The sequence below is a fragment of the Rattus norvegicus genome, chromosome 6, assembly GCF_036323735.1.
Source record: "Rattus norvegicus strain BN/NHsdMcwi chromosome 6, GRCr8, whole genome shotgun sequence".
In the NCBI taxonomy this organism is placed as follows: Eukaryota; Metazoa; Chordata; class Mammalia; order Rodentia; family Muridae; genus Rattus; species Rattus norvegicus.
In genome coordinates this window covers 29,506,942-29,524,584 of record NC_086024.1, presented here as the reverse complement: position 1 = coordinate 29,524,584, position 17,643 = coordinate 29,506,942, and the positions used below count along the sequence as shown (strand labels likewise).

At 49.2% G+C, this 17,643-nt stretch overlaps 1 protein-coding gene across 6 annotated transcripts in view; it reads left to right on the top strand.

Annotated features, from left to right (window-relative positions):
• Positions 1 to 17,643, top strand: part of Togaram2 (TOG array regulator of axonemal microtubules 2) — a 57,822-nt gene that overhangs the window by 24,420 nt on the left and 15,759 nt on the right. For 4 of the 6 annotated variants that reach the window (XM_017594409.3, XM_017594408.3, XM_017594410.3 and 1 more), the window contains 10 exons: positions 68 to 231; positions 3,105 to 3,255; positions 3,475 to 3,639; positions 7,092 to 7,248; positions 8,127 to 8,232; positions 9,402 to 9,637; positions 10,552 to 10,710; positions 15,246 to 15,363; positions 15,698 to 15,792; positions 17,423 to 17,639. In XM_017594409.3, the coding sequence (XP_017449898.2) occupies positions 68 to 231; positions 3,105 to 3,255; positions 3,475 to 3,639; positions 7,092 to 7,248; positions 8,127 to 8,232; positions 9,402 to 9,637; positions 10,552 to 10,710; positions 15,246 to 15,363; positions 15,698 to 15,792; positions 17,423 to 17,639 (1,568 nt within the window). The remainder of the gene's footprint in view (positions 1 to 67; positions 232 to 3,104; positions 3,256 to 3,474; positions 3,640 to 7,091; positions 7,249 to 8,126; positions 8,233 to 9,401; positions 9,638 to 10,551; positions 10,711 to 15,245; positions 15,364 to 15,697; positions 15,793 to 17,422; positions 17,640 to 17,643) is intronic. The other 2 variants (XM_002729599.7, XM_063262603.1) reach the window with 1 other exon arrangement.

Sequence of the window (17,643 nt, the reverse complement as noted above, 5' to 3'; positions counted from 1 at the left end):
TCAGGGACCCGTTGACAGCCCGAGGTGCCACTGTCCTCAGCTCTGTCCCTGCTCTTGACTTCTCCAGCGCCAAAGCCTTTGGTCCCAGCTGTCAAAGCCAAGTCTGCTGAAGCCCCTCCAACGTCCCTGGCTTCGTCACAGTCCACCTTTACTCTGACAGCATTCTCCAGCCATGCCAAAGAAACCCGCTCCCTGACGAACGAAGAAGACCAGAGGGAGTCCAGCACCAAGGTACCAGGGAAGCAGGAGGAGGAAGCAAGCTGAGGTCCAACTGGCTGGATGCACGCACGCTTCTAAAATCTGCCGTGCAGGGCCTGCTGCTGGGGAATGAGGCAGAAACAAGCTTTGCCAGGGCTGTTTGGGGAGGAGGGCTTCAGAGACAGAGAGAAACAAAGAGGAAGTTGAAGTCGAGGGTGGGGACTCGTCGAGCCCGGAGGAAGGCAGATGGAAGACGGGGGAAGGACTGAAGAAGGTCACATGTGGGCTGGAGCGGGGCAGGATGCTGGGAAGAGGACAGAGGCTTAGCTGAGCCAGGCTGAGTAATTTGAACTGACCCCCAAGATAGCAACAGAGGGGCAGCTGACTCAGAGGCTGGTGAGCCAAAGCTGTTCTTGACAGGCTGACAAATACCTTGCACTTGGAAGGTGACCTTCGGGAAGTGGCTTCTCCTCCCCGATTGAGATGGATTTAGTCACACAGAGTCATTGTTATGGGATCCTTGTGTTCTTCCTTCCAAACAGCCATAGCAGCTTAGCTCTGAAGCAGATATTGGAAAGCCCGCCCTGAGCGTGCGCTCTGTCTCTGACACGGATGCCTCGCTGACGACATGAGAGTCAGACTCTAATGAGGGCAGCCATGGGAAATCTATGCATGACATGACTTTATCTTATAGCCCGCCTCAGCCGCTCACTCTGCAGTCATTCCACAGGCCTGGGCACTACAAGTTGTTTGGTTCCAACCATATTATCCCAACTCCGAGGTCCCACTTGCTCACAACCATCTCCTGTTCTGGCCCCACCCACCCAGTGCCCCTGCATTCCCACATATCGGGACATTCTCCTGGAACCCAGGCCACTCCCAGCAGCCCACTGACTCTCTGTTGGCCTTTTCTGGCAGCCTCAGGCCTTACCACCCCTCCGAGGTCCCAAATGCCACATCTCAATTCTCCTCTGCCTTGCGCCAGCTTTTGATTCAGCGGCTGACACATCCCTTCTGAACTTAGGGACAGAAGTGAGAAAGGAGGTGTTCTGGGGATTCATCAAGGCCAGCTCTTCTCCTCCCTCCTTTGTACACCCTTCCATCTATCTGACCTGCAGACACTGAGGACCCGAGGGCTCAGTCCTCTGGTCTCTGGGATATTTGATTATCTCAGAAGTGTGTGCTCTGGTCCATGGTACCAACTGCTGTGTCTAAAGTACTGTAGGCTAAAGACAGTCAAAGTCCTCACCGCACCTCCCCTTACCTTCAGCATCTTTACTTAAATATCTGATTAGGTCCCGAGTCTACCGGGCCTAGAACTCCTACCTTGGTATCCGTAACTCACAAAGTCTCTACCAGTGAATGGCAACTCCTAGATGCTCAGGCCAAAAACAACCAGGTCCACTTTTGGCTTCTCTTTCCCTCTCCTTGTCTCTCTCCCTATTTTGTGCATCAGCAGAACCAACTCTTGCAAACAGCTTTTGCACCCCACTGTCCCGTGCCCTCCCTTTACCCTGGTCCACCCCCATGCCCCACTCTTGCATGGATGCCCCATTATTCCCTAATGGCTTTCCATGCTCTTGATTCTCTCCACTCAATAGTCAGCATGAACAGAATCAAAGTGTTCTATGGTTGTTGATCATTGGTGGAGGCTGCATAAAGTGCCTTTTTATCCCACTTTTACAACAACAACTACAACAACAACAACTATTTCTTCTTCTTCTTCTTCTTCTTCTTCTTCTTCTTCTTCTTCTTCTTCTTCTTCTTCTTCTTCTTCTTCTTTTTCTTCTTCTTCTTCTTTTTCTTCTTCTTCTTCTTCTTCTTCTTCTTCTTCTTCTTCTTCTTCTTCTTCTTCTTCTTCTTCTTCTTCTTCTTCTTCTTCTCTTCCTCCTCTTCCTCCTCTTCCTCCTCCTCCTCCTCCTCCCCCCTCCCCCCTCTTCTTCCTCCTCTTCCTCTTCTACTTCTTCTTTCTGTAACTTGCTCTGTAGACCAGCCTGGCCTCAAACTCAGAGATCCGGTGTGCATCACTACACCTGTTTCTATTTTTACATCATCTTTTTTAATGCATGACTTAAAAAAAAGATTTTATTTATTTATGTATGTGAGTACACTGTAGCTGTCTTCAGACACACCAGAAGAGGGCATCAGATCTCATTACAGATGGTTGTGAGCCACCATGTGGTTGCTGGGATTTGAACTCAGGACCTCTGGAAGAGCAGTCGGGTGCTCTTAACCACTGAGTCGTCTCTCTAGGCCTCATGGCTTCTTAAAAATATCAATCTACTTAAAGATAAAATGTTATGAAAATAAGTCTTTGGAGAAATTGCTCTCTCCCAGTGCAAGAGTTGGATCCTGTCATGCCTGTGCTCAAGACTTTAAATGACCTCTTACATCCTGACAAAGAGCAGGACCCCCTTGTTACTGGCCCTAAAAGTCAGTGTAAAGTGGATCCTGCCAGTTCCTGGCTGGCTTTAACTCAGTGCTCCCCACTTGTTCTGAGCACACCCCAACCTCAGGGACTTTGCAGTCACTCTTCTGCTAAAACATTTCTCTCCTCAAAACTGTGTGGCCTGTTTCCTGTCTTCCTTTGTGCCTCTATTTAAATTTCATGCTGAAGGGAGTCCCCTGTCTAAGGGGTTTCTTCGCTGAAATCAAAGCCGTCATCTTGTTGTTTTACTTTTCTTCTAGCGTATCTCCTATGACATTACAGACAGACTGACTATTTACTGTCTGTGCCTCACCCCTTCCGTGACACTCGCAGGGCATCAGGACTTAGCTCTTTTTTGTTCCCTCTAGGACAGTGGCTGACACATGGAAGGCAGTCTTCTGTTTCTAAATGAATGAAAAGTGTAGAAAGACAGGTTGGGTTTTCAAGGTTAATAGACATTTCCTTGACCTTGTGCCAGGTCCAAGTCACCATTTCCAAGTCTGCCCAGGAAAAGATGCGACTGAAGCAGCTGAAGGAGATGGAACTGCTTCGGAGGGCAAAGGAGCCAGAGCGGGAGCGAGAACTGGCTTCCCAGGGCTTAGGCACATGGAGAACCTCAGCAAAGGAAGGTACTGATGCATTGGGCGGGCATGTCCACTGGGAAAGCTTTCTGGACAACTCCTGGGCTCTCAACCTTCCAAAAGAGGGGCTGCCCTCACATTCTCCCCTTCCCCATTCTGACAGGACAGAGAATTACCCCTTGACACCTGCTGATGCATCCATTGCCACAGAGACATCATGCCAGGGATGTAGGGGACCTGCTTAGACCAGGATTTTTTTTCCCACAGGCCTCCTTCCTTTAAGGGGCAGTGGAACCCTGTCAGAGCCCACTGGGATGAGCAGTCCACGCAGAAACAACATAGGAGTCCTCCAGAGGAAGCGGGCTAACCGAGCCTCCCTGCCCAACATCCCTGTCAGCAAACAGGAGCCTGGCTTTGCCCGCCATGCATCAGGTGGGACTTGACCTCTGTCTGGGCCACCTCTGGGTGCTCTGGAGTATGATCAGGGGGACCCTGGCTACCTGTCTTTGTATGTTGTACAGCAGATGGCTAGGCACTTCTGCTAGCCTAGTGCGACATGTCCTAGAGAAGTCATCGGTATATGAGGACCAAAGATAGGGGCAAGGAACTACTTCCAAGGGGAGCTCTGGGAAGATTTTGGATGCCTGCCTGTGACTTCATATTGTTGGGACTGGATAGGGCTGGCTGGGACCAAGGAATCCAAGATCTAGCATGGACACCTCAGGGGACATGCCAAGGAACCAGGGGACATTCCATCACACTTTTCAAGCAGCCTCGCTTCCTTCTCCCCTCCCCTTCCCCTCCCCTCCTCTTCCCATTATCCTCCCCCTCCTCCTTCCCTTTTCCTTCCCCCTTCTCCTCCTTTTCTTCCTCCTTCTCATCTTCCCCTTCTCCTCCTCCCCCTCCCCCTCCTCCCCCTCCCCCTGCTCTTCCCCCTCCTCCCCGTCCTCTTCCTCTTCCTGCCCCCCTCCTCCTCCTCCCCCTCCTGCCTGTCCTCTTCCTCCTCCTCCTCTCCTCCTCCCCCTCTTGTTTTTTACACTAGGCATTCTAGAGTTCTTTCATTTGAAAACTTTTTTTTAAACTAAAAGTCGAAACTAATCACTCTGATTCATGTTCCCTTTTTCTGTCACGTGGCAGGTAATGATGGCCAGGTAAAGCAGAATTTTGGTATTATAAATGTTTTTGACTTGCCTTTTCCACTCTTTGAATCTTTTCGGTTGTGTGAAATAGAAGGCCTTAAGTTGGGACTCTTCTTCAGTATCTGTGGTTTTATTCCAATCGCTTGTGTGCTGGGTCGCCCTCTGTGGCCCTTGGTCTTTCCCCTCAGTCTCTCAGGGACTAGGATCACAGGTGCGTGTATCCTCCCACCCTTATCTTTGCTCTGGTTTTTGTCTTAACAAAGAGAACCATGCTTAGGTTCAGAGACTTTATGAGCTAGCTGAAATTTCATAGCTGGGGCTTTAAAGATTAATCTCCTTTTATTATAGACGCCATAGTATGTTACAAGTAGTACTAGTTTACCTGTGATTGTGACCTAAAATCCCCTTTAAAATTAATGTATTTAGGATCTAGACAGAGTCTGGACTTGAAGAGAGTGAAAAAAAGGCGAGAATTATAGGAGATATGGTTACCTAGGGCTTTAGCTTAGTGGGAGAGCATTTGTCTAGCATGTTCGAGGCCTGACCTTCTCTGTCTCTATCTCAGTCTCTGTCTCTCTCCCTGCTATCTCTCTGTGTCTCTGTCTCAGACGCTGGCTATCTCTGTCTGTCTCTCCTCTATCTCTCTATCTCTCGGTCTCTGTCTGTCTGTCTCTCTGCTTTATCTTTGTCTCTCTGTCTCTGCCTCTCTCTCTCTCATGAGAGAGGGAGAGAATGCACTGGAGTTAGCAGATGATTGGTGAGGAGCCACCATTCCCAGTTCCCTGTGACCTGGGGTGGTGTGTGTGAGAGAATGAATCACGAAAGTGATCAATACTGAGAAGCTCACACCCACCTAACCCACTGCCTTCACAGTGTAGACAGTGGGACGGAGAGTTCAAGACTCACGTCACCCACAGTGATGGTGGGCTGTTAGCCTTAGACTTTGGCCGCTGAGTCTTGGACCCAGGACGGTCTGTCTGTTCCTGTGTCACTGTTGAAGCTGCATGTGTAGATGGGTAGATTTAGGAAAAGACAACGCCTTCCTCTCATGACCTCCCTGGAAGCCAAGTCTGAATCCTCTTACGCTCCTGACAACCCTGCAAGTGTCCCTTTGTACGCTGCTTTATCAGTTACATCTGCACCTAACTTTTGGTCAGTTTGGAAGTGATGGAATTTCAGGGTTGGAACTTGGCTGTTGTTGCGTACCTAATGAGTTTCTTGAAGTTGCAGCCTGTCTCAGGAGAGGAGGTGCCCAGAGACGAGCTTGACTTCATTTCCTCAATTCACTCCTCCTGTGTGTGCAGAACATGGGGATTCCTGGACCACTGGTGGGAAGCCATACTTACAAGCACTGTTGAGAGGCTGGTGGGTGAGGGTAGGCCAAGATGGTCAACACAAACCCTAGAGACCAGAAGCTGAAGTGTCCCCTGCGGGGCCTTCTGTGTCTGGGTGTGTGTCTACGAGCAAGTCTGGGCTTAAATTCTAGGTAGGAGAGAGCGGATGTTGGAGGGTGGTGTGGAGGTAGGGAGGGCAGTTGGAGGCTGGCTACTACCGCGGTAGTAGTGGTGGTATAACACTATATTCTCCAGGAGGCTGAGGATTGAATGTTCAAGGCCAGCTGCATTGTTCAATGAGTTCAAGGCCAGCCTGGGCAATTTAGTGAGACCTTGTCTAGAGATGAAGAGATAGTAAAGACAGGGGCTGACGACGAACTCAGTGGTTCAGTCTTGACTGGTGTGTTTGAAGATTATGAGTTCACTCTCCAGTAAAATACACACACACACACACACACACACACACACACACACACACACACACACACACATGCAAGTATACTAGTGGAAGTCATTCTGAGGGAAGGGAACCAAGGAAGCCTCACAGCAGAACTAGCCAGGAAGGAAGACATGGGAGGGAGGGGAGCCCAGTGATGGCTACATGATAGAGGAGCTCATGGGGTATGTTAGGTGTCTGAAATGCCTTTCTGCTCTAGAACTTTCTGATTCTAGAACCTATCCACAAGAAAGAAAACATGTTCTGTTCTCTCTGTGTGTCTGTCTGTCTCTGTGGCTTTCTCCATGCATCTCTTTCTCTTTTTCTGTCTCTGATTCTCTTTTGCATACGTGTGTGTGTGTGTGTGTGTGTGTCTGTCTGTCTGTCTGTCTTTGACTGAACCCAGAGCCTCACACATGCTAAGCAATCATTCTACCACTGAGCCACACCCCAGCCATGCTCGTCCCTGTTTTCTGTCAGTTCCTGGAAGTGTGGCTACATCTTGACCCTGCAGGTGACAGTCTCCTCCAGTGTTTTTCACTGTCCCCTATCTTCCTTCTGCCATCTGCCCATGAGTGCTTCTATGCTCAGGCATCTCACAGGGGAGGGATGGTTCTCTGGAGAAAACTGAGCGCAGAATGCTACCTAGTGAGCAAGGAGTCTATCCGCTGCTCATTGTTATGTATCCCAAGCAAGGTAGGAAAGAACTGGAGGTGAGTCTCAGCAGCTTCCGTGCGATGCCCAGCCGCCAGTGTGTTCTGAATGTAACGAGGTTGGCACTGTATGAATAGGATGGGAGGCAGGGTAAGTGAGGTACAGCCGCTGGCTTCGCAGCCTCAAAGCTTTTCTCCCTGTGTGTGGGGCTGTACTGAGGATCAGTCTCAGTGTGTGAAGGAGTGTGTGTGTGTGTGTGTGTTTTCACACATGCGCCTCTCTGTCCTCCTGGGTGATGCTTGCTGTCTCCCTCGAATACAGCTAACTCATTACCTGCCATGCTTACCTTGGGTTCTCCTGAATGGGAGGAAGAGGAGGAAGAGGAGATGGATCTTCAAGCTCTCAGGGAGTTCAGGCCCTTCTCCAACCCAGAGCTGGGGCTGACAGAAGCCCTTCAGTGCCTCAGCAGCAATGACTGGTGAGGAGGTGCCTGCATTGTATGTCCCGTGGCTTGGTCTGTGTAGGGGTGGGATTTGGGAGGGCTACAGAAGATCTCCCACCCCCAACTTTCTGGTTCCCTCACCAGTAGGGTCTGCTGCCATGGAAAGGTGTGTGTGTGTGTGTGTGTGCAAATATGTAGGTTTATATGTTTAATATCTCTAACTTCTTGTACATGCCCTGGGCCCTTCCAAATCTGCCCGTGGACTGTTCTGTGACATGCTGTAGCCAGGCATGGTTGGTAGGAATCTGAATACAGAACAAAGAGAACAAGGAAGGTCAGAGCTTTATTTCTCTAAATCAAGTTTATTGATTTATGTGTTTTAAAACACATGTATCCCAGACTGCCCTTGAACTTGGCGAGAATGACCTTGAACTTCTATTCCTTCTGCCTCTGCCTCCTGAGCACTGGAACGATAAACATGTGCTACCACGTGCAGTTTATGTGGTGGTGGGGACCAAACCCACGACCTTGTGCATGTTAGGCAAGCATCCTAACAAAGATATATGCCCATCTAAACCAAGTACATACAGGGGTCTCCCCATGATACAAATGAGACATATGGTCTTAGTCACCTGCAAAGCAGTTACTGGTGACCTGGAACGCTTGCAGAAGCCTTCCGATCTTTAGCCCCCATTTTAAGCATTGTCTATCTTGTATCAGAGACCCAAATAGATCCTGGGTGGCCAGAGTGGAGGGCCTGCCAAGAGTCCATAAAACAGCTTACATTGACCAGCTAGCTAGGGTGTCACCCCTAGAAACCCTGCTTCTGAATCACACCCTGCTGGGAGCTGTGTGCCGAGAAACAGGGCACCTCCCTCCTCCCGTCCTGTGACAGGCCTGGCCTTGCTTCTCAGGCAAATGAAGGAGAAGGGCTTGGTGAACATCCAGCGCCTGGCGGCTTGTCACTCGGAGGTCCTCGGTACACGACTGCACGATGTGTCCTTGGCAGTGACTGCAGAGGTGAGGCCTACCCACAGCTTCTGTACTTTGCCTCTTCCCCAAATCCATACACATCCTTCCCCTGTCAGTGCTGTTCAGGTGAGTTACACAGCAGCCATGAGAGACGGCGGCTCTCTGGAGTCTATCTCTGCCTGTTCATCAGCCTCCAGCCACCGAGGTGGGAGTTCATAGCCACCCCTCGGATGCCAGCACTGAGAACTGGGTTTTCTTTATCTCGTCATCTTAGGGAGTTGAGACATTTGAAGTCATACATTCCCATTTGTCATTGCTCATTGTCTTCTGCACTTGTGACATCTGAAGAAGGATGGAGTACTCTGGGTTGATTCTCAACCTCAGGGCTGGTGTAGCATTTCCCAAGGCTTGGATCTCTGCCCAGGTCCTGCCCTGAAAGGCAGTAACGTGAGCTTGATCCCAGTCTACAGCCTTGGGAACAGACTGTCCCAGCGGGGGTGGGAGGGTGTGGTGCAGAGGACATCATGTTGACACTTGGCGGGACCGTGTCATGTGGTCGAGGGTTGGTTTCTGCCTCTGCGGCATGAGTGTGGTGTGAAGAGCAGAGTGGGCCATTTCTGTGAACCATCTGCGTCCGTCCTTTCCTCGCTACTGTGACAAAACTCTGGAGAGAAGCGCCTGGAGGGAAGATTTATTTTGGCTCACGGTCTCAGGGGGATTTCAGCATATCAGGGCAGGGGAGGCGTGGCAATCGGGAATGCTTCTATGCATGGTCGTAGGTGTGTACTATGCCCCTTGTTCACACAATGGCAGATACAGCCATCAGAGAGCCCAGTGGAGACAGGGGCCCACTATAGAGCAGTCAAAGGGCTGCCCCTGGTGACCTACTTCCATTGGTTAGGCTCCAACTCCTGAAAGTTCCCCATCTTCCTAACGCAGCACTAACCCATGGAACAAGTGTTCACAGCATGGACCTGTGGGGAAAATGTTCAATTTAAAGCAAATATACAAATGAAAATGAAATTATTAGTTCCAATGATAGCAGAGAGGGTATGTTCTGCCTGAAGATGCTGAAGTATTTTAGCTCTAGTGTGGCGGAGGATGAGGGCAGGGCCTTGGCATACATGAAGAAGTGGCAGAGGGGGCCACACAGTGTCTTTAGAGCACTTGGGAAGGTACACCTGACCTGGAGACCCCGTCTCCTCTCTCTCTCCAAGGTCACCAACCTACGCTCCAAGGTATCCCGCCTGGCCATCAGCACCCTGGGAGACCTCTTCCGAGCTTTGAAGAAGAGCATGGACCAGGAGGCTGAGGAGATTGTCCGCTGCCTTCTGCAGAAGATGGGGAACACCAGCGAGTTCATCCAGCGGGCAGCCAACCGGGCTCTGGGCGCCATGGTGGAAAATGTGACCCCTGCCCGTGCACTGGTGGCCCTCACATCTGCGGGTGTCTAGTATGTGCTGTCCCTGTGTGTGTGTCAGGGGACACTGGTGGCCTTCCTTCCGCCTCCCTCCTCTGTGTGTGTGTGTGTGTGTGTGTGTGTGTGTATGTGTGTGTGTGTGTATGTGTGTGTGTGTGTGTGTGTGTGTCAGGGGACACTGGTGGCCTTCCTTCCCCCCCTCTTCTGTGTGTGTATGTGAGAGTGTGTGTGTGTGTGTATGTGAGAGTGTGTGTGTGTGTTAGTGTGTGTGTGTGTGTGTGTGTGCGCGTGTGTGTGAGCGTGCTGAAGCATCCACACCAGGCTTCACCGAAAGTGCCTTACACATTTAGCAGAGGGAGCAAAACCCTGTACACTGTGGGCTCCTGCTACCTTTCCTAGGTGGTCTTCAGAGAAGCATGGCTGGAAGGAGAGGATGCTGTTCTCTGCTTAGGTTAGGAAGAGCACGGTGGTCATGGTAACGCTTGGGAGACAGGGCTGTAGAAGCAGCCTCAGCTGTACCCTGGGGGCTCCTGCCCCTCTCAGGGGAGCTGAGTTTCTTTCTGATGAAATGTGGACCAGGAATATAACTATCCTCTCTCAGGAGGAGGAGGAGGTGAGCTACTGTTAGGCCCGGATTTAATTTCCTCAAGTCAAAAGCGTGAATGCCCTGGAAATGGTGTGTACAGGCCCCTTTGGGGACAATCACATGGCTTCTTGTAGCTGTTCTCCCCACTCCCATTGATGCTGTGGTCAACTTTAGTCATGTCACTGGGAATGAGTACTCAAAGGCCAACCCCCTGCCCCAGTCCATGCAAGAGAGGTTTTGCAGTCATGACTGACGTGAACGTGGTTCTACAGTCTGTAGTTACAGATCGGCATGTATGTTAGTCTGAGGTCTTCATATCCCCTGTCACCAACCTGTTGTCTGTGGTTGTGTTTCCTTTTAGCCACCGGAACCCCTTAGTCCGGAAATGTACTGCCAAGCATCTCTCAGCCGTCCTGGAGCAGATTGGAGCAGAGAAACTTCTCTCGGGCTCCAGAGACAACACGGACATGCTGGTGCACAACTTAGTGAGGTTGGCCCAGGACTCTAACCAAGACACCAGGTAGGTCAGGACTTGGAACTGGGCGTGGCCAAGGTAACAAGCCACTGGTCAGGTCCCAGCCTCAGAGCTCACTGTCCTCAGAGTTTAGCAAAGTGACAATCAGATAGATGGAGGTGGGTTCTTTCCTTCCACTGTGTTCTCCGTTCCCTCCAGTGTCATGGCCAGCCTATCCAGGAATCACTCAGTGATCTTTGCCTCTCTTTCTTACCTCCTATTCCTCCACTCCTTGCAATGGGGCTTTTTGTGCCCATCTGCCCCAGCTCCAATCTCAGTCTATTCGGCTGTTTTTGCAAGGGTATTTACCAAGCACTCTTTTCACTGAGTAATCATATGAGAACTAATAGGAAAGATTAAACCCTGGTTGTGTTGAAGCTTGTCTCCTACTTGAGGAAGATACACAACAAACAATAAATATAATGAACAGTTTAGGTTATAGATACAGGGCACCAAGGCAAAAGCAAAACAAAACGAAACAAAACAAAACAAACAAAACAACAACAATAACAAAACCCAACGAAATGGAGTTGGGGATGTGAGAACAAGACTCGAGGCAGAGGCCAGGGATAACTGCAGGCACAGGAAACAGTTTAAAGGCCCCAGGTTGGAAAGAGATTGGACAAAAAGAAGGATGACCAGGTTGGGAGAAACACTAGCTCATAGTGGGCAGACACAGGTCATGAAGGACCTTGGAGGGCAAGGTCAAAGGCTGGACTGTAAGCTGTGCGGTAGGAGAGTTCTGGAGGATTTTAAAGTTTGTCTGTCTGTCTGTCTGTCTGCCTGCCTGTCTGCCTGCCTGTCTGTTTGCATGTGCATTGCGTGGGGTTAGGGCTTGAAGCAAAAGAACAGCAGGGGCTGATCGTCTCCCCAAACCAGAGTTGGGGACCAGCTGACGGCAGTTGATCTTGACCTCTTTCTGGGATGTTGTCACTGTGTCTGTTTGGATGTGAGGCTCACTGTCTAATGCCTTCATTTCAGAGATTGGGGAGTGTGGCTTGGGGATCAAGGCCACCTTTGTTGTAGAGGTCCCATTTTCCCCCAATCAGTGGGGCAGAGGTCTTGGTTACACAAGCTGCGCACACTCCAGTGTTTTCTGCAAGGTCGAAGTGTCTGTCCTTCTGTCTCCTCTACTGCCCAGGGAGTTGGACGTAGCCTCTTTGTTTGCTGAGTGGGAATCTTCTGGAATAAATCCAGTACTGCACTCTCCAGCGGCCATGCTGGATGACCCAGAGTGCCTCCCCTGAGAGCCTTCCTGATGCCTGAACTGTTATCTCCCCTCAGTCTGGCCAATGACTGGCAGTACCTACCTCTTCCTTCTTTTCCTCCTTCCCTTTTAATGGATTTAACAGGAGAAAGCGACGTCCCCCAGTGCTTCAGTGTTGTTTCTCTGACGGCTTTGCTTTTCATATGATAGCAGACAGATGGTGATTCCATGATCCTGGCAGGAGATCCTGGGAGCTGGGCCCAGAAGATGGGCTGGGCATTTGAAGGCAGAGCCATCAGGATGTGGGCTATGTGGCTTTCAAAGATACATCAAAGCTGGGGTTGGGGATTTAGCTCAGTGGTAGAGCGCTTGCCTAGGAAGCGCAAGGCCCTGGGTTCGGTCCCCAGCTCCGAAAAAAAGAACCAAAAAAAAAAAAAAAAGATACATCAAAGCTAAAGATGGCTTGTAGATTTTAAACTGAATAGCGGGATCAGTGGTGGTGCCACTCATTGAGATGAGGAATATTGCAGCGGTGGGCTTGGGGTTGTCGGTAACTGTTAGGTGGGAGGGATGGAAATCAAGACCTAAGATCTCCCTGAATCTAAAGGCTCACTGGATGACGCGGACCGTATTTCATTTTCCTCTATGGTACTCTGGTTTCTGGAGCCAAAGGACTTCCTCCTTCTCCTCACCCCTTAGGGCAAGTTCTGCATTCTGCCTATCATCTGGCGGGTCTGTGGAATGACCTTAGCCCTCTGCCTTAGTTTCATCAACTGTTTCTGTGATAGAATACTCTGACACAGGCAACTCAAAGGAGAAAAAGCATTCTTTTCCCTTTTGCCTAGAAATCCTAGGTTATAGTCCATCATTGGACAGTCAAGGCAGTAGGGACCTGAAGCATCAGTCCTGTCACGAGCACAAAGCAATGAGGTACTGCATGCATGTGCACAGTCAGCGCTCTCCTCTCCCCTGTCACTCATGCCAGGGCCTATAAGATGAGCACATCGCAGATGTGTCTTCCTGTCTTAGTGAACTCAACTAAGAATGTCCTCCCAGGTCAACCTAGCCTAGATCACTTCTCCCTGAGACATCCTTTTTTCCAAGTCAGAATGTGTTCCCTATGTTGTTCCAAGTCACCAATACTCACCAAGTCACTCAAGATGCAAAATGGGGATCCCCATTCTTTACTGAATCCTCCCAGCCATGTTGTCCTCCAGGTCATAGCATCTTTGAAACTGGCATGTATGTATCTTCTAGTTGGAGGCTTCTCCCACTTGCTGTTGGCCGGCCAGTGACTGCGATCTGGGTTTTGTTTTCTATCTGCATATCTGCAAACTTGGTGGTGGCTGTTGATGATTGCATGGACTTTGAAATTAAAGTTCGTACCGTAGGGATGGTGCTAGGAATGTTTCCTCGCTTGTTGACTGGGGGTTTCTGTTCAGAAGTCCCTTTGGGTGCTGTTGAGAGAATGCTGAGCTAATTTCTGTCTCAAATGCCTTAGAAGTGCAGTATAGTCCCTCGGCACTGAGGTCACAGTCACAGCCTTGACAGAGAGCAGCACAGCAGCAGTCAGACATGAGTAAAGCAAGACTTCGTATTAGGGGAATGACCCAAACTCTACATTTTCTTGCAAAGCAGGCAAGAGTGCATGCAAGAGAAAAGAAAGGACTACGAGTCATGTGACCTTTGTTCCTCTGGAAACCTCCACACACCAGGCAGTGGCTCTGAAGACAGTGGAAACAGCTAGCATTTTCTTGCCTTGGTTTTCTTTTGTGGAAAAGAGAGAGGTGTTTTATAAATAAATGAGGTTGGATGGGACCTCATTCTTCTAGATGCTGTCTACTCTAAGCTTTGAAATCCTTCAATTTCAACTCCCTTTTCAGCTCTTCAAACTGACTGACCTTATCTTATTCCCACTCTGTTGCTTATTTCTGGACTTCATGTCTTGCCTGCTCTGTGATGGTGGCCTCCTGACAGGTCTTCAAGCCCTTAGTCTTGTCCCTCCCTATTCACTTCCTGTTAGAGTTAGAAGATTGAATTTGTTTTTAGTTTAATTCAAATATGTGTGTGTGTGTGTGTGAGAGAGAGAGAGAGAGAGAGAGAGAGAGAGAGAGAGAGAGAGAGAGAGAGAGAAGGGGGGTAATCACAGAAGTCAAGAAAGAATGTTGAATCCCCTGAAGTTGGAGTTATAGGCAATGAGACATCTTTACTGACTGGAGATATATTTGGATTAATGAATTTTTGGCCATTCCTTAGCTTCGCATTACTTACAGGCCAAAGCCCAGTCCCTTCACATTGTCCTAAATACAGCCTACCCCTCCCTCCGGCTTCCTTCAGTCTCTTTTCTCCAACTACATCCAGCTGTTGTGTCAGACTGTGTTGTAGACTTTAGAATGCCCCTCCCCTTTCCTTCTAGTCCTTGTGTACTTGTGAGTTCCCACCCATCCATTGAGTCCCAAACCCAAGTTCTCCTTGATTCTTGCACCCAGTCAACACTATTTACCAGGTAGAGTTGATATTCTATCCTATACCATTCCACAGACTTCTGAGTGTCCCAGACTGTGTGTGTGTTGGGGAGTTAAGAACACTTCTGATAGCTGTGCAGCAGAATATCAAATATTCTTCTATTGGATATATAACTAAATGGATGTTGGATACATTGGATAATAGCTATAATGGTTATCTATTAGAGAAACCAATGGGGGTTGCAGAGATGGCTTAGTGGTTAAGAGCACTTCCCCAGGAAGATGTATGGCTGCTCTTATGTTTATGGCCAAAGCGCCAATGGTGTCTTGCTTGTGCTTTGAGGTAGTCTGTGGGCTGGTACATCTGAGAAGTCTCCCAGGGAACCCAAATTCGATTCCCTGTACAAGCAGTGTACAGCTTACAATCACCCACACCCAGGAGTTCTGATGCTGTCTATTGGACTCTGCCGTACCTGTACGCACACATATACCTAGACAAACATACATGCACATACATTTTAGGAAATCTTGAAACTAAGGTACAAGTGAAGAATATTACACAGCTTAAGAAGATGATTAATAAGAAAGTGAAAAGTCTGGAAACTAGTTGCCCGTGAATTCTGCTATCTATTAAGATGTAAATGCATAGAAAATATATAAAAATTTAATAGTGATTTCCTCTTGGTAATGGCATTACAGATGATGTTTATTCCTTTATGAATCTAATTTTTAACTGGGTAGGGATTGCTTTCCTAATTAGAAGCATGCAAAGCTCTCCTGTTATAATTGGGAACATTGTATAAAGCTGTAGAGTGAATTTATCAGCCTCTCAGTGGCTGTCTCTCCATTTGTTCTCTCCCCGGTGGCAGGTTTTACGGCCGGAAGATGGTGAATATCTTGATGGCAAACGCAAAGTTTGATGCATTTCTGAAGCAATCCCTCCCATCTCATGACCTACGGAAAGTCATGGCGGCCATTAAACAACGGGTGAGCTGGTGGAACTCATGTGGTCAGCTCGGCCCTCCTGTAGGTCGGGGGAATGAGTCTGGGTTCCTGTGACTTTCATTTCATTATGATCATTGACAGGTGGCTTAAATGTGCTTTGTGTCTCCAGTGCTTATACTGGGAATCTTCCCTGATGTGTCTCAAGCCTCCATTCCTTCTTGTCTTAAGTAGAGATTGCAGCCCATTTACCTTCATGGCTCCAGACTGTGACCTGGGGGTGCTTTGAGGTGGAAGGATGGCTTATCCTTCTTGTTATGGTTTATACTAGTATGTCAGGCTGCCCCTTTTGGTTTACAGTCTGTGTCTGTTTCTCAAGGGAATACAAGACAATCACGAACTCCCATCTGCCAAAGGTCGAAAAGTGTTGAAGAGTCTGGTGGTGTGTGAGAACGGACTGCCTAGTCAAGAGGGGTATGGCTGTTTTTTGTGTCTCTGGGGTCCCATGGCCAAAGCTACCAATGATTTCTTTTTTTTTTTTTCTTTTCTTTTCTTTTCTTTTTTTTTTTTTTTTTTGGTTCTTTTTTTCGGAGCTGGGGACCGAACCCAGGGCCTTGCGCTTCCTAGGTAAGCGCTCTACCACTGAGCTAAATCCCCAGCCCCCAATGATTTCTTATATGCCCATGGGAGTTGGTTGTGAACTGGGGCATATCTGAAACTTAGTTACATTTCTGCAACTAGGTTTCATCATTGTATCTGTAATGGACGGATTTGTAGGGTATGGTCTCCTCCCCACAGACCCAATTCTGGCTTGGTAACATCTGCCAGGGATGTTGAGTCCAGGAGAATGCGATTCTGCTCTGTTAGGCTCTCTATTTAAGCTCAGCGTCTCTTTGTTCACTTAAATTAGCATGTCCCTTAGGTGCTTGGTTGGTCAGCCTAGGGCTAGGGTGTGTACTGGGAACAGTTAAGAACCAAGCAGGAATCCTGTGCTTGAAATGTGAACCCTTCTGCTACCTCCTGTGAGGTTTGTAGCTGACCGTAGCAGGATGCCTGGGAAGGTCCTTCTGAGCTCTTGAGTGACATCTTGTATCCCCCTACTCAACTTATCCTCCCTAGACTAGATCAGCTCCCACTTTCCTATCTTCATGCCTTCTTTCTTTGCTGTGTTGTGTCTTTGTTTACCGAGTTCCTAGAGCTTGCGTGTTAGTTCTACAGCAAGCAGCCTGCCTGTCACCTGAGACACTCTCTGACATGGTGCCCCCACACCCTCAGGGTGGACAAGCTGGCCTCCTTTCTTCATACCTCTGTCTCCTATCTCTTTGTGAGATGTTTAAGGCAAAGGCTGTGTATCCCTTTGTTCTCAGGACCCAAACACAGCTGTTGGTACTCAGTAGGCGCGAATGTGAGCTGCAGGAACAAATGAAAGAGTGGGTGACATTGGAGCCTGTCGGGCGGAACCTGGGATAGGGCAGGAGCTCTGAGACCTTGGCTTTGAACTAAGTGTGGGAGGTGGGAATCCTGTATAGCTCCTCTCTCATGCTGGCTGAGACAGTCTAGGCTCTGACGGACATGCTATCCATTCCAATGTGAGGGGCAGGTATCTTCTCTCTTCCTGTTCTGTGTGAGAGCCAAGCCAACAAGGGGCAGGGTATGAGAACCAACAGAGGTGGGATGTGATGGCCTCCAGAATCTTGATCCTTTCTTTATTCTTAGGTTAAACATATTCTAGCTGGGCTTGTGGCGGGGTGGGCTTCTCTATGGCAGGGTACTGTCTAGCACGCATTAGATCATCCCTGGGTTAATCTCGCCCTCAACACTTGGACAAATCATCTGTCCATGGTACATGCTTACTTAGCCTCCATACCCTCAACTCTTTACATGCCCCCAGAAAAGGTCAAAACCAGAAAGAGAGACCTTGCTTATTGTCCTTTGAGAAAAAAAAGAGACGCCCAGAGGCCCCCACGTGCAGTGTCCCCAAGCAGCATTTAGAAAAGAGGCCAGGGTTAGACTCCGCTGTAGGAGACACACTGCTTCTGTCCTAGCTGGCGGTGGGATGCAGCTTGGGATGAGAGATGTGTTCATCCCCTGGGCTCTTCCCCAGGGGTCAGCCCCTGCTTCCCCCTAGGCTTGGCTCCAATGGCCCTCGGCTGGTGGGGCTCCGCTCCTCCATGCGGGGTGGTGTGGAGATGGCAGAGCAACTGCGGGAGCTGACCAGGCTGTTGGAGGCCAAGGAGTTCCAGGCTCGCATGGAAGGCGTTGGGAAGCTCCTTGAATACTGCAAGACCAAGCCAGAACATGTTGCTGCCAACCTAGTCCAGGTGA